This window comes from Vanacampus margaritifer, chromosome 8 (assembly GCF_051991255.1).
Source record: "Vanacampus margaritifer isolate UIUO_Vmar chromosome 8, RoL_Vmar_1.0, whole genome shotgun sequence".
Lineage (NCBI taxonomy): Eukaryota > Metazoa > Chordata > Actinopteri > Syngnathiformes > Syngnathidae > Vanacampus > Vanacampus margaritifer.
The window spans coordinates 7,463,201-7,489,541 of NC_135439.1; the positions used below are offsets into that span (position 1 = coordinate 7,463,201).

General features: G+C 41.6%; 2 protein-coding genes and 1 long non-coding RNA gene across 3 annotated transcripts; 1 reads left to right on the forward strand and 2 right to left on the reverse strand.

Annotated features, from left to right (window-relative positions):
- Positions 1-1,357: 1,357 nt before the first annotated feature.
- Positions 1,358-7,586, reverse strand: LOC144056789 (uncharacterized). Its single transcript, XR_013295118.1, has 3 exons — positions 7,330-7,586; positions 3,682-3,839; positions 1,358-1,921 (listed from the first exon to the last, which is right to left on the reverse strand). It is a non-coding gene; the product is annotated as an uncharacterized LOC144056789 (long non-coding RNA).
- Positions 7,587-14,147: 6,561 nt separating this feature from the next.
- Positions 14,148-20,792, forward strand: slc32a1 (solute carrier family 32 member 1). The gene is made up of 2 exons (XM_077574127.1): positions 14,148-15,095; positions 18,254-20,792. Exons 1-2 carry the CDS (start codon positions 14,688-14,690, stop codon positions 19,439-19,441), a joined length of 1,596 nt encoding a protein of 531 aa, XP_077430253.1. The 5' UTR covers positions 14,148-14,687; the 3' UTR covers positions 19,442-20,792.
- A 1,044-nt stretch (positions 20,793-21,836) lies between these two features.
- aurka (aurora kinase A) lies at positions 21,837-26,138 on the reverse strand. The gene is made up of 9 exons (XM_077572340.1): positions 25,843-26,138; positions 25,583-25,645; positions 24,727-25,075; positions 24,612-24,654; positions 24,342-24,539; positions 24,005-24,143; positions 23,754-23,902; positions 22,427-22,601; positions 21,837-22,343 (listed from the first exon to the last, which is right to left on the reverse strand). Exons 2-9 carry the CDS (start codon positions 25,640-25,642, stop codon positions 22,161-22,163), a joined length of 1,296 nt encoding a protein of 431 aa, XP_077428466.1. The 5' UTR covers positions 25,643-25,645; positions 25,843-26,138; the 3' UTR covers positions 21,837-22,160.
- Positions 26,139-26,341: the final 203 nt, after the last annotated feature.

Below are 26,341 nucleotides of genomic sequence, written 5' to 3' on the forward strand. Positions count from 1 at the left end.
CTGCTGCCGCCCATTAACGACCAATCAAGACGCGCTGACGCACACGTAGAACAGGAACCACTTCGTTAAAAATAAATAAAAAAATAAATACTTGTCTTAAAACAGTGTTGTTTAGTTTTTCTATTTAGAAACAAAAAATAACTTATTTTGATTGGAATAAAATTGGCAATGTTTATTTTTGACCAAAATACATACTATGAGAATAGTTTTTATTATTATTATTTTTTTTAATTTCCTCTTTTTATATATATTTATATATTTTTCTTATAAAGTGAGACTAGTTGTATTTTTTCAGATTTCAGATGCATTTTTACGATAATAAAAAAGGAAATAAAGGTGGTCATGTTACATGATAACAGTGGCCATCCCTCGAATAGCACAAACTTACATAATGACTGTAATGTCATTAAAAATTTAATAGGATTTTTTTTTATCCCCAAAAATCATGAAAAAAAAAGGGGATACACCGCCAATAAATGTTTTCCATGAAAAATGGGGATTGGCTTCCCCCCAAAAACGAAAGAAAGTTTTGAGGAAAAACAATAAATGTGTTGGTGGTTGTAGATCTCTAAAAAAAAAAAAAAATTTAAATCCTGTGAATTGCTGTCAATAGTGTTCCCCTCCAGTCCTGTTGTTGGCGCTAATGAGCAACACAAAGTGGTTGTAAACTGAAGACGAAAGCTTGTCTGCTGACTTCATTCATTTAAAGTGGAAGTATTCCCGTTTCCAGCATTTTAAACACAAACGTCGCATTCAGAAAAACAAAAACAAAAGATGTTTACAAATCTTATCAGTAATGTCGCATGACTCCTCCCCCTTCCCTTTCCCTCCTTCCGTCTTTCTCCACTATCTCCTCTCTCCTTGTTGCCACCCCCCCCCCCCGCCCCCAAATCACCCCACCGGGGGGCGTGCATCCCCGCGTTTATCTCGGCCATCCAGCCAGGCTCGTCGCCTAGCAACACAGAACGCAACATTTTTGATTGTTGTTTTGTTTTTTACTATCCCAGCATCTGTTGTTGTGTCAATTCACACTCTCATTCACTTGATTTATTTTTTAACATCTTTAGTGCATATTTGTGTCTCACTGCTGACACACGCACACACGCACACTCGGGTCTGGAATCAATTATGATTGGAATTAATGAAGCGCGTAATGAAGAGAGCGCTATCAGTGCTCCAGAATGGTGAATAATGTGAAAGGAACATCAAACATATTCAAATGGCCACGCTTATTTCCTAGCAGACGTAAAAAAAGCACAATACATGTGAGCGTGTGATGTTTAATATCGTCGCATTTCCATATAAAAAGTCTCCTCAGTGACACACGTAATTAAAGATAAAACGATTGCGTGAAAAGGTGAGTTTATCTTTTCAATAGCCATCAGCGGCAAATGTGTTTAAAGGAGGCTGCTTCCTCTGCTGATAACCCGCCTCTATCCACTCACGCGCTGGATTAGTCTTCATTTCAAATTACGAGCACATTTGTAATCGGAAAATATTTTGACATTTGATTAGTGGTGGACAAATCGATCCAAATAGCGATAGCATTGATACCGAGTCAGTATCAATATCAGATCAATATTAACGGAATGGGAATTGGAAAACAAAAACAGTGGGCTTCTCGACGTTACCGCGCGTCACGATACGCGTACGCGTCCACGGCATCAAATATATTGACGGCCAAAAGGAAAAAGTGCTGCCATAGGCGCAACAAAAACAAGGCGGCGCCACCCTGTGGCGCGGTGCCGCACTGCGGATTGTTACAATATGCAAACCCCCTAACATGCACTAATATTGTCCTTTGAAACCCTTCTTTGACACTCTGACCCGAATGTGCACATTTGGAGGAGGTGGCTGTGGCGCCGTTTCCCGCATGTGTAGAAACTCCCACGCTGCATGGTCGCCTCCAAGCTGGGCTTCCCTGTCCGCACAAAAAGACAAGTGGACATGACAGCTCCATGCTGGAGGGCAGCAAGCACGCATGCAAAGGGTGTGTGTGTGTGTGTGTGTCACAGAATGATGATGATGATGACGATGATGATGATGATGACAGCGAGATGAGCAAGAGAGACAAAAACACTCGTGGATTTTTTTTCATTGTTATGAAATTTTATTTTGAGAAGCCATAAGACAAAGTAAATTTTCAAATTAATATTGTTTTAATTTGAATGTTAAATGATCATACAAATCCATTCAAATGCTGCAACTTGAGCTGTTTATGTTTAGGGTTTTTTCTACTTTAAAAACTTATATCAACTCATTTATTATTGTTATTTACGTATTTATGTACTCTAATAAAATGCTAATATAATTTAAAACAATATTAATTTTTTGTTCTGGGGGCATTTGAGAGTGAATAAAGACGCTGACAGGATTGTGTTGCTCTGCCACCCAATTATTGTCACCATGGCAACTATCTCGGAATAGGGCCTGTGGTTACGTTCACTATTACCAGGTGACTGCCTTGCAGCCTATTGACACACGCGCGCACACGCATGCTGAGTGCTGTGTGCTCTCACTCAAACCTGCGAGGAAGCACAAAGCTTAAAAAAAGAGCGAGCAACAATCACCATGGCAACAAATTGGAGGCAATTTTCTGTAATAGCAGGAATTATACAGCTTGGCGCATTATTGTGGGGGTGGGGGTGGGGTTGCGGGGGGGGGGGGCTGTTCAGCTCAACAATCACAAAGCCAACTACTGTGTTCATATTTAGGCTTTGATAGGCTTGGTATTAGAATGTAGTGTCACGTGAGGGTTCGTTGGTGGTTACTGGAACACTCTTTATAAGATGAGAAAGCAGGATGGAGACGGATTTGTTCTGGAACAACGCGGTTTTCTCGTTACACACGCAGGCGACAGCGACGACGCTTCCTGATAATCAGCTGACCAACGCCAACCAATCAGGAGCTAGCAAACGCTAAACGCGAGTGAATGAGAATAGCACAATCAACACGTCAATTTAGCTACTAAAAATATACACAAATGTGTAAATAAAAATTCTAGAAACATAAATATATATTTTAACAAAATGAACATAAATCTTACTTACAGTAGTAATATTTGTGCTAATTCTGTATAGTTTGATACTCTGCTTATGTAGGCCAATGAGGACGCATGATGAATGGCAGCTTGCACAAAGAGACTCAGCGAAGCGCGAACATCAACATCAAGTCCCACCACACTGGAGCTCAGTGCCCACCCCGGACCCTCAAAGGGGGCGGGGAGGGGAGGGGGGGGGGGTACAGTGCCTACACATATCACAAGCAATTACACAACATACTAAGGTGGGTGTTGCTATATGTACAAGTCCATGACGTGGTGAATGATATTAGTATATTGGTTCTAGCAAAATCTCCATTATGACATATATTGCAGTAAAGTAGGGTAGGGCTGACAATTTATTTTATTCCTAATTTTTTTTATTTAACATTATTGGAAGGCATTAAAAACTGCATTTCAACAATTATTACATTTCTATATTTCATATATTATTATTATTATTTTCATTTTCATTATTAAATATATAAATATATTTTATATTTAACAATTATTCTTAAATTCAATTATATAAAATGCATGTCAGTGTGTTTGAATTTAAAAGTAAAGCCAATTGCTGCTAAATGGCAGCCCAAATAGTCTTTTTTCATGATTGCGGGCGCTTTTTACATGACATGACTCACTTCCGTTTTTGTCTTAAAGGGAAGTCATTCCAATCCACTTGGATGTCCTGAAAGATGGACACTTTTGGAGCCAGCTCGTTTGTTCCCTCTTCTTTTCCAGCTGCTGTTCAGTCCGTTCAGAGTGGACATGTTGAGATGTTCTTCAATTCAGACGGCAGCTGGAGAAAAGTGGATGGAAGGAAAGGGAGAGTGAGGGGCTGCTATTAATACGCACGACACCCCGTCGCAAAACCAACACCCGGGCCCCCCCCCCGGCCTCTCTCCACCACTCATTCACCGGTTCACAATGAATTGCAGCTGTGACGGCAGATAAAGTGTGTGTGTGCGTGTGTGTGTGTCGTGCAGTGATTATCAGCGCTTAGGCGTGTGTGATTGCCATCACCAAAGAGGAAGAGGAGGAGAAGATTTAGGTCAGATCAGGAAGGAGGAGATGAAGAGAGTGAACGTCAGCCACAATAAAAGCATCCATTGCATGGTAGAAGAATCTGAGTTTTGTGAATGTGAGATGAATGACATTTGTCTTTGATTTAAAAAAATATATATTTGTATTAGTTTAGTTGAACTTGTTTGAGATGAGCTCAGTTTAGCTGATTTTGAGTTCTTTGATAAGATTATTTTATTTTTGCTTATTTTAATTTTTCCTTGATTATCTTCATTTATTTTAACTTAGTTGACAGTAACTTTTTTTTGGTAATCTTATTTTCACTTAGCCTTGCACTTGATTTTGCCTTAGATTAGGTTGCTAAACTCAGTTTATTTTGGTACAACTTCTCTTTGCTGATCTTATTTTAGTTTATCTTAAATTATCTGTGATTGTCTTAGTTTAGCTGAGTTTAACTTTTTGTAGTTCGGGTTATTTTAGCGTACCTTAGTTCTTAATATCAAACTTGTCTTTACGTGTGTTTTTTTTGTTGTTGTTATTTTTTAGCTAGCTATAGAAATAAATTTATTGACTTAACTTTAGCTCAGTTTATTTTATCTTAACTTTGATGTGATTATCCCAGCTGTAGCTTAGTTGAACTTTTCTTTAATAAGCCTAGCTAGTTAGCGTTCTTATTTAATATTTTATTCTAATTAATATATCTTTGCTATATTTAGAATATTTTATCTTAGTTTAGCTTTCAAAGTTTTCTTTGATGAGCTAAATTGACTTTAATCCAACGCAACTTTTATTTGATGAGTTTGTTTCAGTTTATCTTAGAATATTTATTATGTTTAGTATTTTTTCTTTAGCTTAGTTGAACTTTTGAGTTTCCTTATTTATTTATTTATTATCTTAATTTATCTTAGCTTTCATGATCTTATTTTGCCTTAGCTTAGTTTAAATTTTGACTTTTCTTAGGCTATTTTATCTTAGTTTATTTTAGCTTTTCTTTGATGATCTTAACTTAGCTCAGCTTGGTCTGACTTTTCTTAGCTTAAGCTATTTTAACCTAGTTTGTTTAAGTTTTAGCTGCCAGCTCGATTCAGCTTAGATTTGCATCACGTACCAAGCTAATTTTATGTTAGCTCAGTTATGATTACTTTAGCGTAGTTTAGTTCAGACATGGTCTTATTGTCAATAAAATTTTAAAAGTTAAATTTGTTCGGTATTGGCTGGTGAAGCGTAGTTTAGCTCAGTTTATCTTAGCTCAATAAAGAACTGTTTGGAAATGTTTTCATATTGTCAACGAATGAACATCATTTATATTGACATCAACACAAAAATAGGAAAAGTATTTCATAACACATTTCATAACTGACTGTTACGAGGCAAGTTTAGTGGCAGCTCACATTTGAATCTGATTTCTCGCTGCATCCATGAAGGATGTTTGTGTGAATGCGTGTAACTTGAACAGAGGTTTAGATATGGAAGTGTATAATATTGCTGGCTGTTTATCTCCAGCAAGCAACAGTGGTTGATTCCATCTGAGGCGCGTGAAACAATTGGCACAATGCGGAGAAGGCGATAAGAGACTGTGAATTATTAGCATCTGATAGCTACAAGCACACACGTATTGACTTGTTTTCAAAGGCAAGTCGTAAGAGGAGCCTCGTCATTTACACTCTTTCCGTAACCAGGAAGATCTTTATCTCTTTTCATATACTGTATCTACACCATTTCCACTGGCGATGTATAAGAATTTTTTTTTTTCATTTCTAGTCCAAATGTAGTCTTTTTGAATTGCCTGTCATTTGTCATTTGCTGTCAAAAGCCAAATGTGGAAAGCTGATTGGAAATTTATGTTAGCTGCTTTTTATGTTGTTTTTTGTTTACAGTGAAAGCCAGACAACGATTGTTTGTGTTCAGCTCCATGAGGAAATAGCTCAAAAAAATAAAAAATAAAACATCAATATAATAATTTTTCCACATTGTATTTGCAACACATTTTACATATGAAAAAAATAAGTTACAAATGTGTGTGCGTCTGTTCAGACGTCATGTCATGGGGACCAAAAATAAGACAAACCTTAGAATATCAATTCAACAGCCTACCAAAGGTATTTGTCCAGTGTGTGCATTTGTGTGTGTGTGTGGCCCGCATTTCTTGTGTTCCAGCATAAAGAGCAGAGAGAAAGCAATCAGTGTAAGAAGTGTGGCCATGCAGCGAGGCGGCCTCAGGGCGCATGTTGGGCTGAGTGACAAAAAGTTGAGAATATTGACAAGGTTGTATGAGAGAGGTGTTACAAGCGCACCCCAGAGACGCGGCACGCCACCGGCTCACTATTGACCACTCACTTGTCACCTCTGCTCTGTCAATGTAGAAGACTCGCCGTGGGATTTGGGTTGGGGTGTACTTTGGGACTAAGACCACTATTAAACTTCACTTCTTCATTACCTAAAATACATAAATTTATTAATTTACAATTAATAAATAAGTGTTATTAAAGTAAGTTGTGTCATGTTTAATCACTATTCTGTAAAATGACAAAAATTGAGTTAGCCCACTATTTCTGAGTGTTTCAATTTGTGGAGGGGGGGGGGGGAAATGCGTGTTTCCTTTAAGGGAGTTTTGCAAAAGCTCATAAAACATGAAGGAAGTACAGTGATGCCTTGAGATACAAGTTTAATTTGTTAACTCACAGAACGTGTATCTCAAGAAATTTTCTCCATTTGAATGGAAATGCCATTAATGGGTTGCAGCAAAAATAAATAAATGTTTGTTCAAATTTTGTACCTGTATAATATTATGCTTTATAAAAACATAGACAGAGGTGTCAAATCCAGGTCCAGAAAGTAATAACCCTGCCACAGTTTGGCTTTAGCCTCAGGTGCTAGTTACTAGCTCCCTAGCTAGCTCCCACAGTGCTTATTTACCTTCTAGGTTGCTAGCTAGCACCCATGGGGCTTGTTTACCTGCTAGCTATTGCTGTTAGTGCTAGCTAGCTAGCTAACCCTAGGGGCGAAAGCCAAACTGTGGCAAGGTTTTACTTTCTGGACCTGGATTTGCCACCTCTGAACATAGAGTACTAATAACATGTTGACAAATAATTAAACGGTTTGTTCATCATGATTTAATGTTTCTAAAACCACAACTATCGATGCTAACGTTAGCATGTCAATAGCATTTTTGCGCTATTAAACAGTTGAAGCCTCTCTTTTTTTTTCTTTTTTTTGGAGGGGATAAATAGTTCACTCTTGTTTTGAAGTGAGTTCAATTTACTTGCCTGCCGTCATCGTATTGATCTGCTGCCTAAAAAAAACAAAGCAGTCATTGTGCAGGTGTTGCAAAGCCATTCTGGGGGGGAAAAAAAAAGCATCCTTTGTCCTGTGGCTCGCGCGACGTCTCGCACATCAGTTCCCAAATCAATAGTAACATCTTCTCTCCTGGTGTCTACGTTCTCGTGCGTGTGTGTTGCAGCGTGAGTGTGTACATGCTGTTTGAGAGCTCATGATAATAGCTTTCGTCCCTCCACCCCACCTCGCTCGCCTGCTCTCGACAATCGCAGTTAATAGCAGCCCAAAGTGGCCGCACACTTCGACCATGGGGGAGGGCTTTTCAAAAGAGTCCATGTTGCTTTTTGGGGATGTATTTATTCATCAAGCTACATGCATTATGGCCCGTGTTCTCCACGCAATTAAATCAAAGTGTTTCACATCACAGGGAAGCCACCGAAAGAAAGAAAGGGGGAAAAAAGGCTTTCAGCAGGTTGTGAATGTTGTCAATTGCAGACAAGATGTGCATTTCAATGAAGAACAGGAAATGGAGGCTTTTCTATGAATATAAAAAAAACTAAAAGGAAGCCTACAAACTATACATTTGAATAAGGTAAGACATAAAGTACAGCGCTTAACGAATGTATTGCAGCAACACGGTTGTCAGCTTTTAGCCCTAAATTGAATGAACAGCATTTTTTTTAATGTGTTAATGTTTCAGTATGTACAATACAAGCTCTTTAAGTTTTAACCCTCAAATATAATAATACTATTATCATCCACAAATACTCTAAATTCACAGTTTTGCCTCCCCCAAATAAATTCAAACTTTGCATTCCTATTGAAAAAGTTCAAACATCACGGGAGTTCCCCTGAAATTGAAAGCATCCACTGTAAAGCACTTGATTGCCCTGAAACAATGCATCTAAAACTAGTATTTGTTAAGCACAATATATAATAGTTATTTTTAATAACATTTAAATAATTTTTGGGTACATTTACCAATATCACAAATATTAGTACATGAACATACATTTTTGCGCATGATGAATAAAGAACTATATTTGGTAACTTTAAAAATGGATTCCATTTACCTCACCTTAATGCAGCTAATGATGTTATTTGTTTGTTTGTTTTACACATGCAGTTGGTAAACTATTGAATATTGTAACAATCCCAAACAAATTATTATTGTTATGATAACAGCTATTACGGTATATTCTGAGCATATTCAGAGGCCTTTTGTGTTGCTTGTAGTCAATCAAGTCAATGTGAAAGGTCAAACACAGTGTCGCTCACGTCAGACAATCCCAGCGAGAGCAGACATGATGTCATTAAACTTTCATGACAACTAAAGGGTGACAACTCTCAGCCGTTATCGACTCCTCATGACACCAGCCCTATTTAAATACAGGTACTGTGTCCGTGATGATGTAGCATGTGCGGGGCTCATTGGTTATTTGCATTGAAACGGTAAACAATTGTACTTTATACAGTAGATTATGAATGGTAATGTATTTGTTTTTACAATTGTATGAAATTGTATGAAATGGGGGATCAAACATAAGGACCTCATACCCGGGGTTCCGCACCTGCTGGAAGAACATTTGATATATCGTAATAAATTAGATGGCATATCTCTTATGTTGCGCTTGATCTTGTCTATACTTGGTGTAATTCCATTCTTGACCACTAGATGGTGGCTACAACTTACTTTAAGGCAGTGTAAACTTGAAAGAAGAAGAAGATAACAACGAGACCCTGGAAGTCATCTGCACAACCCTAGTTTTTGTTGAAAACTAATTATGTATATGTTTAAATGTGTGTTTTATTTGTATGTTGAAAACTTTAAGAATTGAGTGCCAATAAATGGTATAAAAATAAACCAAGGGTCATTCCTACATTGGGGATTTCACTTATTGTGTGGGATTTGGGGGTTACTGTATTATGATCATGTTTATGATGCTATAGCAATATTTTTTATTCTTTAATGAGGTACGTGTAGTAGTATTTATTTGCTCTTGTCAGTTATTGGCTGGGACGAATCACACAGTCTAATGTGTACTATTTGTGGCTTCCATTTTGACTAAAGTACACAAATACAGACCTGTAATAGACTCTCTCTTTTTTTCTATCACTCATGCTTATTTTTTTTTGTTATGTTTTATTTCTCACTTCTAGTTGCAGTATATTGAGGTGGGAAAAAATCCAAAATAACAAATGACTTTCCAGAGTGTCATCCAGCAAAACATTGCATGTGTGTTGTCAATGACACGCAGCGCAGGCTGTGTGAAAAATGTCTGACGTAGCTTGTGCGCTTGCCGCGGGCCCCTGCAGGTCCCATAGGAGCGTCTCCGTTTATTGTGCCGCAAAAAAAGCCAATTACAATGTTAATGTGTCACAGCGGGAGCCTGAACCCCGAGGAACGGGTCCAACACTTGATGGAGAGGGCCCGAGTCAACGCGGGTTAACAGCAAAACGGCGTCTGGGGAGTGCTTGGCCATAGCAAAACACGACATGAGAGTAAATACGCACACATATGCTTGACACTTTCAACGATTGTTTCACGGAAAGAGTATGTCAAAGACAGGCTCAAGTGCTAACATTAAGCCAAAAAAAGTATCTAAGGTAATACCAGAAGTATCATATCAGGCAAGGAATGATACAACAACAACTAGATCAAACTAGATCCTCCTAGTCAAGCTAATAACAGGATTATCTCACCACAGCAGAGCTAAACTATGAAAAGATATAGTAAGATACCGTAATAATGTCTGTATATCTAGAGTTAAGTAAGAACAATTACGATACAATATTATCAGCTACCCTCAACCAGGCTAAGCTAAACTATGCTAAGCTAAAACGAGCTAAACTAAGAAAATATGACTAACTAACTATTTGATATGACGAGATGAGATCAGCTCAGCCATGCTAAGTGTCGTACAGTACAATCATATAAGACAAGATAAGGTACCACACAGTTGACATGAAAAGATGACCTCACTTTAGCCAATGCTAAACTAACATTGGCACGTGAGAGTGTCACCATGAGCTCATCAACCGAGCTAATCTAAGCCAAACTATTTTTTAGCTAAGCTAAGCCTTAGCTGATAAATACAGTGGCTGTCATTGTACAACATGAAAGCGTCTTCCTAAAAATAATGGCCCAAGTTATCATTTTTTGTTTTTTTTCATAAAACACAAAAAACTGAACCAAATACTGACTATATTACATCTATTAGTCATTCAATTTCAGGGGTACAAATGAATGATCAGTTTACCTAAAGATGTAGCCGATTTTAGCCTAGGTGGCCAGAATGATGAGGAAAAAAATATTTTTGGGTCAAAGAATGACAAAAGGGTGACAATATGATAAGATGAGCTCACCTCATCCAAGCTAGGCTAAATCGTGCTACGTTTAGCTAACAAAATATGGTGTCTGTCAATGTACAGTACAATAGAAGACAATGCAAGGTATGAGTCGACATAGCGCCGTATGAGAAGATGAGCTCACATCAACCAAGCTAAAGTAGACTAAACTAAGCTAAGCTAAAACGGGATGAGATTGCTCTATTCCATCTATATCGATCTGCGGATAAGACAATGCAGCACGTCCACAGAGGGCTCCCGGAGGACGACCTCCCTTGGGAGGCCATAATAAGCCATTAAATAGACGCATTAGAGGCTAATGAAAAGGCTGTTAGTGTTTTTTTCCCCCCACCGCGGACCACCTGGATTTATTTGTCACACTAACACTATGTGTGCGCTCAAAAATACAAAGCAATAAACATATTTTCCCATACATTTTATGACATGTGTTTGCTCTGTGTGTAAGGATGACAGCATGACGCTTTTGACACACAACCCGGCGTTTTACTTGTTATTGTCATGCAAATGCTCATAATGGACTGCAGCCAGCACCTCTGATTAGCCTGATGTGTGCTCATTCTCCCCCTCAGAGGGCCTTTTCTCTGTCGTCCGTCCATCCATGATGCACACACATACAGGAAGAGTAAAATAAAATCATTATATTAGCTCACTAAAATACGTTTTTATCAAGTTCACATGCATTGAAAAAGGTTTGATTTGGGGGAAACACTCATTCAATAAAACAAATAACACAACAAATACTGAAATGGAACCAACCTAAATACAAAATGAAAACACTCAAAAGGAGCATGGCGAATAAGACGCAATCATTCTCCTAGTGTGCTTAGTAAGGACAAACTGTGCATGTGGACCTGATGAAGGGTATCGAATAAATGCTCAAATGGCTTTCCATATAATTGCGTCCTTTCATTCTCTTTGTGTTCGACGTTTTTGACTAGTGCACACAAGGAACTTGCTCACAGGCGTGTGTGTGTGTGAGTGAGTGTGTGAGGGTGATGATGATGGCGATGATGATGATGAGGGGGTTGTACCCTGCGCCAGCTCACCCATGTGTGTAATGTGAAAAGGAGGGGTGGCTGAGCGTTTGGTGGGGGGTGAAATAGTGCTGCAGTGACACTGTGGAAGGAAGAAGAGAAAGGGGGGTGGGGGGGGGGGCTTAAATGCCAAAATAAGGGATGGGGTGCGAGGGGGTGTGATGGGGGGTGTCAAACTTCACTGCTATTTTACACCTATACGTGCTGCGGTGGCATTGCAAGAAAAATAAAAGTTGGTCCTTCTCATAGGTTAGGTTAAGGTTATTCCTCATCTGGTCTGTAAGCCTTTTAATTCCTTGTGTACAGCATTGGTTTGACAGATGTGAATTAATTGTGCATTTAAATTTAATTTGAGTGAGACATTATTCGGTTTGTCAAATGTAATATACTTTTTTAACTACTGTACATTATTTTTCATGGGAAAACAATTTTTTAAAGTCCGTATGACAAAAGTCTCGTGTGCTTTGTCCCTTGGGGCCTGCCGTAGGAAGAGACCAAATAAAGAGCATGCGCAGTATGACTTGTATGCAACTCAAGTTTGAATAATTAAGCTGAGGAATATTTTAACCAGTCTTACCATTTGATTCATGAATGTATGTGGGCTTATGGGGGAGGCACGATTTAGTTCCATCTTTTCCTAAATTGGCGCTGAAGCGAATGAACAACTTTGATTGGTCGGACGTTGACGTGAATCCCGAGAAGACTTGGCCCCGCCCCCTATAATGTCGCTCCCGCCACCCACTATCGTCGTGACTCTCCCTGTGGGCGATCAAGTGAAGAAGAAAAAAATCACTTTCCTCCTCTTTGCTCTCTGTTCGTTCTGACATGAACATTTTATTATAACGCTCGTATTTGGCGGGAGTTGTCGAGTGTGTGTTAAATGAAGACGCAAATTTATCAGATGATGACTGGCGTCCTTGCGAGCGTTTTGATTCTGTGGGAGATGGCGCGCACGCACACGCGCACGCACACGCACACACACACGCACACACACACACACACACACACACACACACACACACACACACACACACACACACACACACACACACACACACACGAACCTTCATCCTGCAGACCAGAGGCTGCGTGCTGCTGATAAGAGCCTCCTTCGTTAACTCTTCCACGCAGGACAATCTTTGACGTTCCCACGCGCGCGTGTGTGTGTGTGTGCTCATTTTGAGAGATTTAATTAATACGTTTTAAGGATAAGGGGAGCACAACGAAAAAAGTCATCTTGTCATGAGTGTGTTTTGTTGCTAATTTCTTATTTTTTATTTTAGTTAAATGCGTTTAGTTATTTTTTTTTCCGAGTGTTTGAGTTATAGCCTATTCTTAAAAATATAGGCCTGCATAGGCTAATAATTACGCCCTTTTTAAAATTTATTTTAGGAGGGGGATTTTAAATATGTCCTGCCCTTAACACGATGTACATCTATTATATATATATTTTTCTTTTGCAGCGGCATTGCATTCCATTGGAAGCTTTTACACATAAGGCAGCGAGGCCGCTTTGTTGCAGGGTGATGATGGTGACGATGATGATGATGATGGTGCAGCGTCGACTCGTGTGCATGGAGAGAATTTGCGTCGGGGGGGAAAAAAACATAACCATATTTTTGTAAAGCATCCGATGCTTTAAAATCACCTCTGCAAATAAGAGCAAACAACAAATGGATTCTTAAACAAATCAAAAACAAAACTGGCCTGTGTGTATATTTCAAAACGAAAATAAGACTTTTTGAAATGTAAAGAAGTACACCATTAAAAAAAAAAACCGCAGCATTTCCCCCCATTAATAAAATCTCCTTTTTCTTGAACGGCGCCATTCCTCACAATGGCACACACACGCGCACGCACACACGCAGATAATCCCTCGATGGATGAATGGATGAATGAATAAATGACACGTTTCTTCTAAAAATAAATAAATAAAATGAAATGGACCAGAATTTTTGAACAACATCAAATAGGACGAAGAATAGTCCATTTTAAGATGACAAAAAAAAAATCTACAGTTTACTATCTAAAATTTAAAAAAAAATCTGCTCCAGCCCAAATTAAAATTAAAAAGACGCAAAATTTTAAATTTATGTCAGATTTTAAGACAGGAAAAACGTAAAGAAATCCTACATTTAGCTGTGATCCAAATCAGGTTGGCTTTTGGCACAAATCTCAGCCTCCTTTTATATGCGTAAACTTGGGCGAGATCGGAGGCCGCCGGAATGTCATTGGACGTCGGGCTGAAGTATTATGGATCGTGGCTCCGGGAGGGGGTGAGGAGGGAGTGGGTGAGCGGGGTGAGGGCGGGTGTAGGGTGGTGAGGGGTACCGCAAGCACCTCCCCTAGAAATGCAGCAAATCTCTCCCGTGTTCTCCTGGTGCGGGGCTCTATCTACTAAAAAAGGAGGGAGGGGATGGAGAAGAGAAGGGGGGGGGCACTCAAGCCCACCCCCCCTGAGCGCCACGGTACCGCATTGGCATCAGTGAAGGCACCTGAACGCACCTTTCACCCACCCCACGCGCAAAAAAAAAGGATATCATAAAGGCCTTACTTACAAAGACACTTTTTGGGGGGTCGGTGCGTGCGTAAAGCTTTTACGCACGGCGTCTGGAGCCAAAAAGACAGCGAGGAGGCGTCGAGCATCAAGAGGAGAGGACAGGAGAAGGGAAGGAGAGGAAGGGGGGGCAGGATGCAGAAGCGGAGCAGCGACGTCTGAAGGTGAAATGAACCTGAGGAGAAGCACACTGAGGAAGAAGTGGAGATAGCAACTAAAAAAAGGAGAAAAAAACCGTCGGTGTCTTAATTAGAACTAGTGCTTTCCCCCCCTCTCCTCACCCACCCACTCTCGTGTCTTGTGGATGCAACGAAGCGGACGCCGCCACCCAAAGTAGCCTCTCATTTTTTTTTATATTGGATAAGGAGAGGAGGAATTTAGCGCAAACATGGCGACGTTAATCCGGAGCAAACTGTCCAATAAACTCTCCAACGCGGCCACGACCGTCAGCAACAAATCCCAAGCCAAAGTCAGCGGCATGTTCGCCAGGATGGGCTTCCAGGCCGCCACCGACGAGGAGGCGCTGGGCTTCGCCGCCTGCGACGACTTGGACTACGACCACCGACAGGGCATGCAGATGGACATCCTGGCCGCCGATGATAAGGCGGCGACGGCGGAGGGAGGAGGCGGGGAAGGCGGCGACGCTGGCCTGGATGGCGACAGCCACTACCAGCGGGACGGCACCGGGCCGTCGCGCTCCTCCTCTAAGGACGGGGGTTCGAACAACGAACTGTCCGAGGACAAACCCAAGATCACGGCTTGGGAGGCGGGATGGAACGTCACCAACGCTATCCAGGTACGAGCGCGCACCTCATTGAGTTGGAAGCAAATCTGTCCGATTGCAGCTCGTCTCATTATTAGAATGAGGCACAACGGAGATGTAATGACACATTCTCCACGAACACGCACTTTATATTGACTCAAACCCTTTTGTAAATAAAGTATAATATAATTCAACATTTTTCTTGCATGTAACAATGCATTTCATCTTATTCGAATGCGTTCCATGCGCAATTACGCGCGTCCGTGGCGCACCCAAGCGCCCAGTGGGGAGAAAGAAAAAAAAGAAAAAAAAAGTGGGCGTGAACGAAGCAAGTCGCCCCCTGGGGAGTACGCCTCGCTCGCAGGCTCTGCGACAAGAGGAAAAAAAAACGGCGTGCCTTATCGAGGTATTTGACGTCACAAAGTGTCTCCTTCAACTCGTGGTGACGTTGGAGGCGGGAGGGAAGACGGACGAGCTCAAAGCCAAGTGGAAAACCCACGCGACGTCAAACGGGAAGGCGGAGGAAGATGGGGGGGGGGGTCGAGCGTCAGTTAGTATTACAGGAACACAAGAGAATGTAACCCTTCACCACGGTGGGATAACCACAAGTGACTGGATAAACCACTTGGAAGAAGATATGACAATCTGATCTGACCGATTTACATCATGCGCAATCTGGATCAAATCTGGTATAAACTAGAGCTGATAGGAAAGTGTCTGAGAGCCTTTTGTCTGAAGAAAATGTCTGATGTGAAATGCACGGGATTTGTCACATATGACAAATTGGGGCCAAATATGTCATCCAGATGCGATCTGGATGAATTTGGGTTTGTTATAGCAGCAGATGACCTTGCAAACATTTTTGATCAGAAATATAAGCAATGGGACAAATTAAAAACGGATTTTGATTCAACTGGGCTCATCTTGGCAGTGCCCAGCCCTGCATATAAATCAGACTCGAGATACAAGCAATAAGACAAAGGGGATTTTCCCTTTCTAATTGACATATCTTCCAAATGATCAATCTGGATCAGATCTGGAAATGAACTCAATTTCATAATACCTTATCAAACTCCTTTTGTTCAAATTGGCTAAATATCTGAGCATGTTAAATATTTGCACATTTGAAATAATACATTCCTGATTAGATTTGACGTTAAGGTGACTTTTTGTATGAACTGAGCATTGATTTCTGATTGGTCCGTTTTCAAATAATACATACTTAATGAATTGGTGCCAGATGCTAAATCTGGATTGGATCCTGATTGGTTTGATTTGGCAGCTTTTGACCCTGCATAAAGATCAAATTAGGGTAATAGGTCAAGGTAAGAGTGACTTTAAATTATCAATGTAGTTCAGTTCTAGATCAAAACAGGTTCAAAGTCACATCTTATGAGCAACCCTTCATACACATTAGGAGTTGTTCAAATTGGCTGCAATTTGACAGAAATATCTAACGATGAATAAATTACATGGTTAAGAGAAACGCGATATAGGAAACAACAATTTCTGTCTGATGTGTAACCAGACAGAATCAGATCCGCACAATAACACTTACATTTTGTTGAAATTACGCTATGAGAAGTCACAAATTTATGACATTCAAATAATTCAATCTGGACTAGAACCACATGAATCCTGGTCTATGGACATAGATTTTGTTGACATGAACTCAGATTTGACAGAGATAAAAATGTCACCACATGTGAAATGGTAGTAAAATGGTATTTTACATGTTACAGTGGATATACATACAAATTTCAAAACTTGTTTCACCAGTTGCAGAAGTGTGCACACCCTCTTAGCTGGTGAAACGGCTTTGGTTAGAATTAACCCGCTAGATCTGAAATCGGTGGTGATTTGAATAGAGCAGAGAATTGGCCGTTGGAAACGAACACAGAATCAAAATGTATCTATTCGACTCAGAACGCATTATAGCATTTTGCAGTCACAGACGAATTGTTTGGGTTGCACGTCCCGTATGGGGAGTGGACAACCGGAAGTAGTTATGGCAATGTTTGGCCGGGTCAGCTAACAACGTAGTAGGAACAAAATGAAAGTGAGTTTGCAAAATTTGGAGGTCTGACCTGAGAGATAAACTAGCTTAGTGCTAGCCAGGATGAGGCTCGTAGCAACAGAGATGGATTTTAAATATCCTTTCTTTGATTAGACTATGACATGTTTTTCACCCATTCGAGTTGATTTGGTCATCCGCTAATGTCACTACGTATATAACGCGGGTGTTTGGTGCTAGTCTGAGCGCTATAAACCAACCGAATTCAAACTTGTGTCACATGGGAGTCAGCACACATCTGATTAACCCCAAATGGAATTCAGATGTTTTAGTAGGCTTTCCTGGCGTTTTTTTTTTGTCCTTTCTAGCAAACGTAAGGGTTTTGTTTTTGTTTCGTTTTTTACTTGGAACTGTTCATAATTCACTCCACCTGGACTGAGGCCCCAACTACAGTAGAAGCAAACAGCCCCAAAGCATGATGCTGCCGTATGGAATTCTTTTAATTGTGTTTGCGTCAAACGTACCTTTTGTACCCATGGGCAAAAAGTTCAACACTGGTTTTATTGGTCCATGATGTTCAGGAGATTTCACGTTTATTTTTCGTTGTAAGACAATTAAGGCATCTGTCCTGCATGCCCACCTCTTGTGCTACATGATGACAAAAATGTCAGAAAAAGCCTACTAGAACATCTGAACTTTAACTGGGGTTAATCAGAGGCACTTTAATGTGTGTGCAGAGTCTCATTTAACTTGGGTTTGAATGTGATTTGCTAATTCTGAACACATCCACATAGCCAATTAGAAGAGGGTGTGCACACTTGTGCAACCAGTTGGTTTTACTTCTTTTCTAAAAAAATAAATAAATGGGCAAGTCATAAGTCACATTAATGGTGGAAAATCGTTTTTTTTTTTAGATCACTGGTATTTGAATGGGTGTCTATACTTTTTAGATCCACTGTTGTGCAATCTGGATCCAATGCGGATATCATTTCATTTAAGACCGATTCTGACACTGTTTTAAATTGGTGCCAAATATTTACGCAAACTTTATTGGATCAAATTAGTCATATGCAGATACATGTCGATATTTTTGATTTGAATCTAGTGTAGCTCACTTGGCGGAGGTAACGTGCTGACCTGAAATGCCCCCAAATCACCTCACGTGTGTCCGCCTCAGGGGATGTTCGTCTTGGGCCTGCCCTACGCCATCCTGCACGGGGGCTACCTGGGCCTCTTCCTGATCATCTTCGCCGCCGTGGTGTGCTGCTACACGGGCAAGATCCTGATCTCGTGCCTGTACGAGGAAGACGAGGACGGGCGGCTGGTGCGCGTGCGCGACTCCTACGTGGACATCGCCAACGCGTGCTGCGCGCCGCGGTTCCCGTCGCTGGGCGGCCACGTGGTCAACGTGGCGCAGATCATCGAGCTGGTGATGACGTGCATCCTGTACGTGGTGGTGAGCGGCAACCTGATGTACAACAGCTTCCCCAACATGCCCATCTCGCAGAAGTCGTGGGCCATCATCGCCACGGCGGCGCTGCTGCCGTGCGCCTTCCTCAAGAACCTGAAGGCCGTGTCCAAGTTCAGCCTGCTGTGCACGCTGGCCCACTTCGTCATCAACGTGCTGGTGATCGCCTTCTGCTTGTCGCGGGCGCGGGAGTGGGCGTGGGAAAAGGTCAAGTTCTACATCGACGTCAAGAAGTTCCCCATCTCCATCGGCATCATCGTGTTCAGCTACACGTCGCAGATCTTCCTGCCGTCGCTGGAGGGCAACATGCAGAAGCCCAGCGAGTTCCACTGCATGATGAACTGGACGCACATCGCCGCCTGCATCCTCAAGGGCCTCTTCGCCCTGGTGGCCTACCTGACGTGGGCCGACACCACCAAGGAGGTGATCACGGACAACCTGCCGCAGGGCATCCGCGCCGTGGTCAACCTCTTCCTGGTGGCCAAGGCGCTGCTCTCCTACCCGCTGCCTTTCTTCGCCGCCGTGGAGGTGCTGGAGAAGAGCTTCTTTCAGGAGGGCGGCCGCGCCATCTTCCCGGACTGCTACGGGGGCGACGGGCGCCTCAAGTCGTGGGGGCTGAGCCTGCGCTGCGGCCTGGTGGTCTTCACGCTGCTCATGGCCATCTACGTGCCGCACTTCGCGCTGCTCATGGGCCTGACGGGCAGCCTGACGGGCGCCGGCCTCTGCTTCCTGCTGCCCAGCCTCTTTCACCTCAAGCTGCTGTGGAGGAAGCTGCAGTGGCACCAGGTCTTCTTCGACGTGGCCATCTTCGTCATCGGCGGAATATGCAGCATCTCCGGCTTCATCCACTCCATGGAGGGGCTCGTGGAGGCCTTCAAGTACAACATCGAGGAGTAGACTCCGAGGCGGACGCGCCCTCCGGCCCGCCTCCTCCTGCTCCTCCTCCTCCTTTTCTCGCTTCAGTTCACGCGCAAACGCGCACGCTCGCAACCATCCAGTCTTGCGCAACCACGCCGCTAAATGCCCTCCTGTCACGAGGCCTTGCGTTAATCACAATAGTCTGATGCGGGTGTGCCTAATAAATTGGCTATGTAAATCCAAGAACCCCACCAAAACGGTTTCCCCTCAACCAGCTTGACTGACGCTATTATTCGTTTCTTTAAAGCAAGATGCTGTAAATGTAAAAGAATAGCTTACATCCGGCCCTCCATTTTGTCGCTTCTGTTCATGCGTAAAAGCGCCTGCAGTCCACGCCCATGAAAAACAAACACAATAGTTCGTCTCCTTCCCCTTAATCTACTGGACTGACGCTATTAAATAATTTCTTTGATGCAAGATGCAATAAGATGAATCATCCACAGACAAAAAAAGGTCCAAACACAATGGCAATAACCAGCAGAAACATACACCTCTGGAAAACAAAAGAGACCACATGCAAAAATGATCAGTTTCTCTATATGGTCCTTTTATTTTCTCCCTTTTGTGACAGCATAACTCCCAAATACCAAATATCGTCATTTGGAGCATTTATTTGCAGAAAATGAAAAAAAGTCAAAATACCAAAAAAGCTTCAGTGATGTCCCGGCTAGCCCCCCCCCCCCCCTCCTCCCCCCTCCAGAGTTGTAACATCTTTAGTCAATAAAATACAGATTGGACCTTATACAGTAAGCAGCTATTCAAACTATGCATTGAATGTATGATATTTAGCGCACTCACACGCATACACACGAAACAACATGGAAGGGGATATTTAAATAATAAACAAGTCATAGATTGGCTAATTTAGCACTTTTACTTTATAGCTGATTGTCAGCTCTCAACAAAGCCTCCCTCTGCGCATACAAATGCTGTTTGTCATCACATTCCAAACACGTGGCCTGTTATCACACGAAACGATGAATTCGGTGTATGAAAAATCTTAATTGAAAAAAAGGGAGAGAGAAAGAGAGGAAAACGTGCATACGGACATTTTTCATTCTGTGCAATCAAATGGGGTCCTGTGGAAATGTAATTTCAAAAAAGAAAAAACAACAAACGTACGTGTAGTGTGTTATTATTATTGTGGTTTCAAAACAGATGGAATGTATATCTCAAAGTCGTTATCATATATCGTGGAAATTAATATTAAAGAATAACAGATTAAAAAGAAGTGAAATTATATTGTAAAAAAATCATGTGTGGTCTTATGTAACACTAAAACGGTCAGAACATGTATTTTTTTTTCTCAGTAATAAAGAACAGAAAATGATGTAGAAAGCAGTTGCATTCTTTCTTTTTTGAAATGTAAATTGAATTATTTGTGGGGTGAGCGGGGGGGGGGGCATAAATCTGACAATTTTAAAAACACAATGCACATAATTAAGTGAGTCTATTTCCCCTTGGCTGTATATAGACCTAAAGGAGAAAGCGGTCAAAACGACACTCATCCTAAAAAAAGAAAGAAAAAAAAAGCATGTCATTTAGTGAACACCTAATCTTGGTTTGGCCTTCGCCTCCCAGAAAATGTACCTAAAAAAACAGTTGCATTCCAGTTTAAAAAAGTCCTTTGAGTGATGTGAAAGGGGTCACAAAGGATGAATAATAAAACAATAATAATAATGAACGTAAGGCCTACTATTTTCACTCCGTTTCAATTGCTTGTTATTTTATTTTTGGGGGCGCATGCAGGCACTCAAACATCACACAATTTAGTGAACGCCTGTTCCTCACTTGGCCTTGGCCTCCTACATCAGAAAATGACGCTTAGGGCTTGGAAATTGCTCAAACGACTTGACCCCACTGTGTGTGTGTTCGGAGAGGCAGATTTAGGTAATCCATTCATGAACCCTGAGTAGTTTTTTTAAAGGTAGTGGGCGAAACCACTGCATCCCCTCCAACTACTGGGGGAATCACAAAGAACATAATTCTCTAAACACCTGTTCTCCACTAGGCCTTGGCCTCCAACGCGCTTAAAAAAATAAAAGCAGCAGATTTTGCGCTCCAAGCGTATACAAGAGACCTTCTGCTCGTATCTGTTCATGCGCGACGTGTTGAGTGCAGCGGCGTCTGCATAAGAGAAGAATGAAAAAAAAAACGTGGGAGAAAGGGTAAATAACCTGTTCGAATAATGCAAGAGTTGTAATAATAAACGTGTGTTTATATTAATTACTGGAAGTCAAACGTTCGACATAAAACATTAAATACTTTTTACTGCGCATGCGACGCGAATACCGCGACCGTTGACATGAACCGGTATTCATTTTGTCAACATTTTCAAATGTTAAGCAAAATATGGGGAAATACATATAGAGAGTGGTGTCAACACTTTATTGGAGCATAAAAAGGGAATTCTGGCAAAGTCAATGGAAGAAATGCTCACGCGTATTAGCGATAGTGATGCACTGACGGCCCCTGCTGTCCAAAAACGGAACAGCACCCTCAGCAAAAATTCAAGAGGATGCTGAGGGAAAGAAAGTGCAGGATCAATTTTTCATTTCAAGTAACAACATCTGGAAAGCTAATAAAATTCTTAGTTATTAGAATAAAAAGAGTGAAACATTTACAAGAAGGGAAACCGGGAGAAAAGCGTGGCTCAAGTCGCCTGGTCACAATAACATCAGCATGAAAATGATTTTTATCACTGGCTGGGTTCTTCTGTGCTGTGGGTGCTGGGTTTCTTGGTGGAGTTTTGGACCACCCACGGATGAGCAAGAACCCCTTTAATGGGCAGTCTGTGCACAGGGTTGTGCTTCAGCAGGCGAGAAATCAAATCTTTAGCCAGGGTGCTGACGCTGGACTGCACCGGGTACGAGTACTCCACCTGCACCAGGAAAAAAAAGGATTGGAAAATAAATAAATACATGAGTAAACATCCATCAGGCCCCAACAGACTTGATGCCTCACCCTGGATATCCTGCGGTATGTATCCTCGTGAGATTTGGTTTCAAAGGGTGGTTTCCCGAGCAGGAACTCGTAGCAAAGCACGCCGAGACTCCACAGGTCCACCTTCTCGTCGTGGGTCTTTCCTTCGATCATTTCAGGGGGCAAATAATCCAGTGTTCCGCACAAAGTCGACCTCCTACACAAGGAAGGGGGGGTGGTTTAGTCAATCATATGGCACCTTCACATTAGGGATGTTCAATACCACTTTTTCCCCCCCAGACAGATAGCAGCAAGAGTACTAAACTCTTGGGTAGTCATTGATACCGAAACCCCAGATATTTTTGACACATAATATTTCAGTGAAACCAATAAAGATAATAATAAAAAAGCCCCATATATCCCACCATAAGATTTTCCTAAAAATTGCATGAAATTAACGGCAATTTTCATGTTGATAAAATGAATTTATCACACAATAAAATGAATTTTAAATAAATCAAATGAAAAACATCTAGTGGCCAGAAAATGTTCCAATCAAAGTACGTGGTTATGCAACTTTTCAAGGAATGCGTGAAGTTTATTACAGCTGCAGCTGTTGTAAAAGCCTTATATAAAGATGAGTTATTTAATTACTTTCAGTGTGTCTTATGCACAATAGTTTATTAATATGTTGAAAAGAGAGAGCAGAAAATTTACATTTATCTCATGCAATTTTAAGGAAATTTTATTTTGTGATATACAGGGGACCAAAATGGGAATTTATTTTATTATTATTATTTTTTTTATAAAGCCGGCACCCACTAGTCGCGGGGAATAGGGACCACAAATAACAAAAAGCCGCATATACTGTAATTGATGCTTACTGAAATCCATTGGGGGGACGGGAGGGGTATTTTATACATGATCCTTTTTTTTTTTTTTTTTCAAGCGGCCGATTAATCAGTAATCTCTATTTTTTTCTGCCAAAATTCTACACATGCAAAAAAAAAAAAAAAAAAAGAATAAATAGTGTCAGTTGTGCCCTAATAAAGACATAAATCCTCATCATATGAATGTTACTTGTATTAAAATGTGTCACATTTGTTTGATTTATATTGTACTATTTCTTCAAACAAACAGATTTTTGGTTGTGTGGAAGATAAAATTAAACCCTATAAAACATACACATAATTTACTGACAGATATTGCATCTGAATGAGCACATGAGAGGATTGACAAATACGGCTCACTTAAAAAATAAAAAATAAAGTCGTAAGAGATGCATGCCATTTGTTCCTGATCGTAAAAGGGCCACAAGAGAGCACACGCCCATCCTCAAAGGTAATAAAGAAAAAGAAAGACGGGATACCTGGACGAGGGCGTGTGAACGGACCAACCGAAGTCGGCGATCTTCAGCTCCCCGTTGGCGCCCAGCAGGAGGTTCTCGGGCTTAATGTCTCTGTGGATCACCTTCCTCGAGTGGCAGTAGTCCAGGGCGTCCGCCAGCTCCATGATGTACTAGAGTGGCACGGGAATTTTCGCCAGCGTGAGATGGAGGACTCCTTGGACGCCAACCCCAATAAACAAATATTAAAAAAAATAAATAAATAAAAAACTTACTGTGGCACTGCGATCTTCGGTGAAAAATCCACAGCGCTGCAGCTCACCGAAGAGCTCACCCTTGGGGGCGTACTCGAGGATGAGGTACACACGGGACTCGTCGTGGAAATAGCCGTAAAGGCGCAGGATGTTGGGGTGCCTGCAGAGAAGCATTTGGGAAACTTAGCAGTGAGCCTCCGTGTATAACGAGGGATACGTCCCAGACCCACATGGAGTAGCGGGACTTGAGACCGCCAGCATAACGGTCGCAAATGCAAGCTGTTTTTCCACCCTTTTCTTAATCTCTGCGTTGGACCACATACGCACACGCTTGTTCATTTGATTGATTGATTTTTACCGGAGGTGAGACTGGATCTCCACTTCTCTCCTCAGTTGGTGCTCCACGCCCGCCTTCTCCAGCTGCTTTTTGAAGAGCACCTTGAGAGCCAGGATGAATTTGGTCTTGCGCTCTCTGGCTAGGTAGACGTTGCCAAACTTTCCTTTTCCCAGCGGCCGGCCGATTTCAAAGCTGTCCAGGCTCCACGGCTTCTTGGTCCTTCCCAGAAGCAGAACAAGTCTCAACAAGCGACAATAAATACAAATGGTATATTAATGCAGAAAGACATACTTTGATGATGATGAGTCTGCAGAATCTTTCTTGGCCGGCTTGTCTGATAAAAACAAAAGTGCGTATTTTGGCAAAGGCACACCACCTAAAAATGATACATTTTACGTGACCATACGCTGTGGCATCTCAGATTTGGCAGTTTCCGTTGCGGGTCTTGCAGATATGGCCGCGGCTGGTCTAGTGGCTCCTACAGCAGGTTTCGTCACCCCCAGATTCACTTTGGGCTCATTCGTCCTGGGCTGGTTTTGCTGGATAGCAGGTTTGACATTCTGATCAGCAGGTTGAGCGGAATTGGTGGCACTGGGAAGGTGAGGTGCAGACTTGTTGGGTCTTAAGGGCTGCATAAAGCGCTGAGGCCCATTGGACACTGAAAGAATGCGTTGTGGTTTCTGGGACAGGGCAGGTTTAGAAGCTGTATGCGACTGATAGGACACAGGGATACGCATTGGTCCATCCTCAGCTCGCTGGAATGAAATGAAAACAATGAATAATCAAAAAGACAAGTCATGAGATGCTCATTCGAATGCACTGGTAGTGCGTGAATGTAGTCACTTAGTGACGACCATAAAAATAGCAATTACTACTTTCCGAGTAACCATTTTATTACGGTTCAGCTCAGCATAAACACATACATTGTAAATAATTCTTTAACTCGAATTGGGCACTTACGTACATTGAGTTATCAATGCTTCTCTGCATCATCTTGAGAAGAATACACGTCAAGCCAAAATAACCGATTTACGGTGAACCAACTGTAAAATAGCCGTCGACGCCAGGCCAAGAATCACTCCGGCGATTGACCAATCAGAGCCGTTCACGGCAAAATAACCACTGCCCCTTTTAATGCAAGTATTTGTTGTCTTTCCACATAAGTACATTGTGACTACTTTGGCCACCTCTGCTCTTTAGTGCCTCTTAATATTAATTTCAACTGTCGTTTATGGCCATGTTAGCTTGACAATGCCACTTACCTTTGCTTCAGGCCTCTGAACCATGAGCTCGTGTAGTTTGAGCCTGGCAGCGGTCTCCATAGTCTGATAGAGGAGAGAAACAATAGTCTTGTATTTTCAGTGTTTGCAAGGTCTCTGTTGGAAAGAATCCCGACATCGCGCGACACGATCGACTTTATATTTGCGGACAGTTGAAATAAAAACATTTTGTAGTCCCACACTAGGACATTTACAAGACTGCCTTTCACAAACAAGATTTTAAAGCTAAACTGTAAACTTACCAAAGTGTATTAAATTACACGGCGAGGCTGAGGAACCACTCCAGCAAAAAGCTCGACGCTGGCAACGGCTAACCTCGCTAGTTCCAATTGTTCCACCGCAGAGGACATAAGGTGAACGCCAGCGGTTCAAACAAGATTGGTTTTACTTCAGGCTTTATGAAACCCGAACACAATTAGCGCTCATCTATTTACAAAATAATGAAATAAATTGAGATATCAACAAGGATGGTTCCAAACGAGCCCAGATTCGTCTGTTTAATTTCAAACGTCCCTCGCTACAGAACCTTTAAGGTTAAAACGCGCTTCTATTGGCTGAGAGAATGCAGTGTTCGCTCTCCCATTGGCTAACAACGGTTGGGAATGTTACGTCACAATAAAAGTAGCAGCAGAGTGCAAAGAAGAAAATAGAGTGTGGCAAAGAACAATTACGTGGAATCTATATGATGACATATGAGTATATCGCGATTAAGATATACCGTAAACAGATTTGTTACGTACC

Coding starts and splice junctions, on each gene's coding strand:
- aurka (XM_077572340.1), bottom strand. CDS start 25,642: ATGGAGACCGCTGCCAGGCTCAAACTACACGAGCTCATGGTTCAGAGG. Junction 24,655..24,726: donor CAAATCTGAGATGCCACAGC/GTATGGTCACGT, acceptor TGTTTTTATCAG/ACAAGCCGGCCAAGAAAGAT. Junction 24,540..24,611: donor GCAGACTCATCATCATCAAA/GTATGTCTTTCT, acceptor GCTTCTGGGAAG/GACCAAGAAGCCGTGGAGCC.
- slc32a1 (XM_077574127.1), top strand. CDS start 14,688: ATGGCGACGTTAATCCGGAGCAAACTGTCCAATAAACTCTCCAACGCG. Junction 15,096..18,253: donor ACGTCACCAACGCTATCCAG/GTACGAGCGCGC, acceptor TGTCCGCCTCAG/GGGATGTTCGTCTTGGGCCT.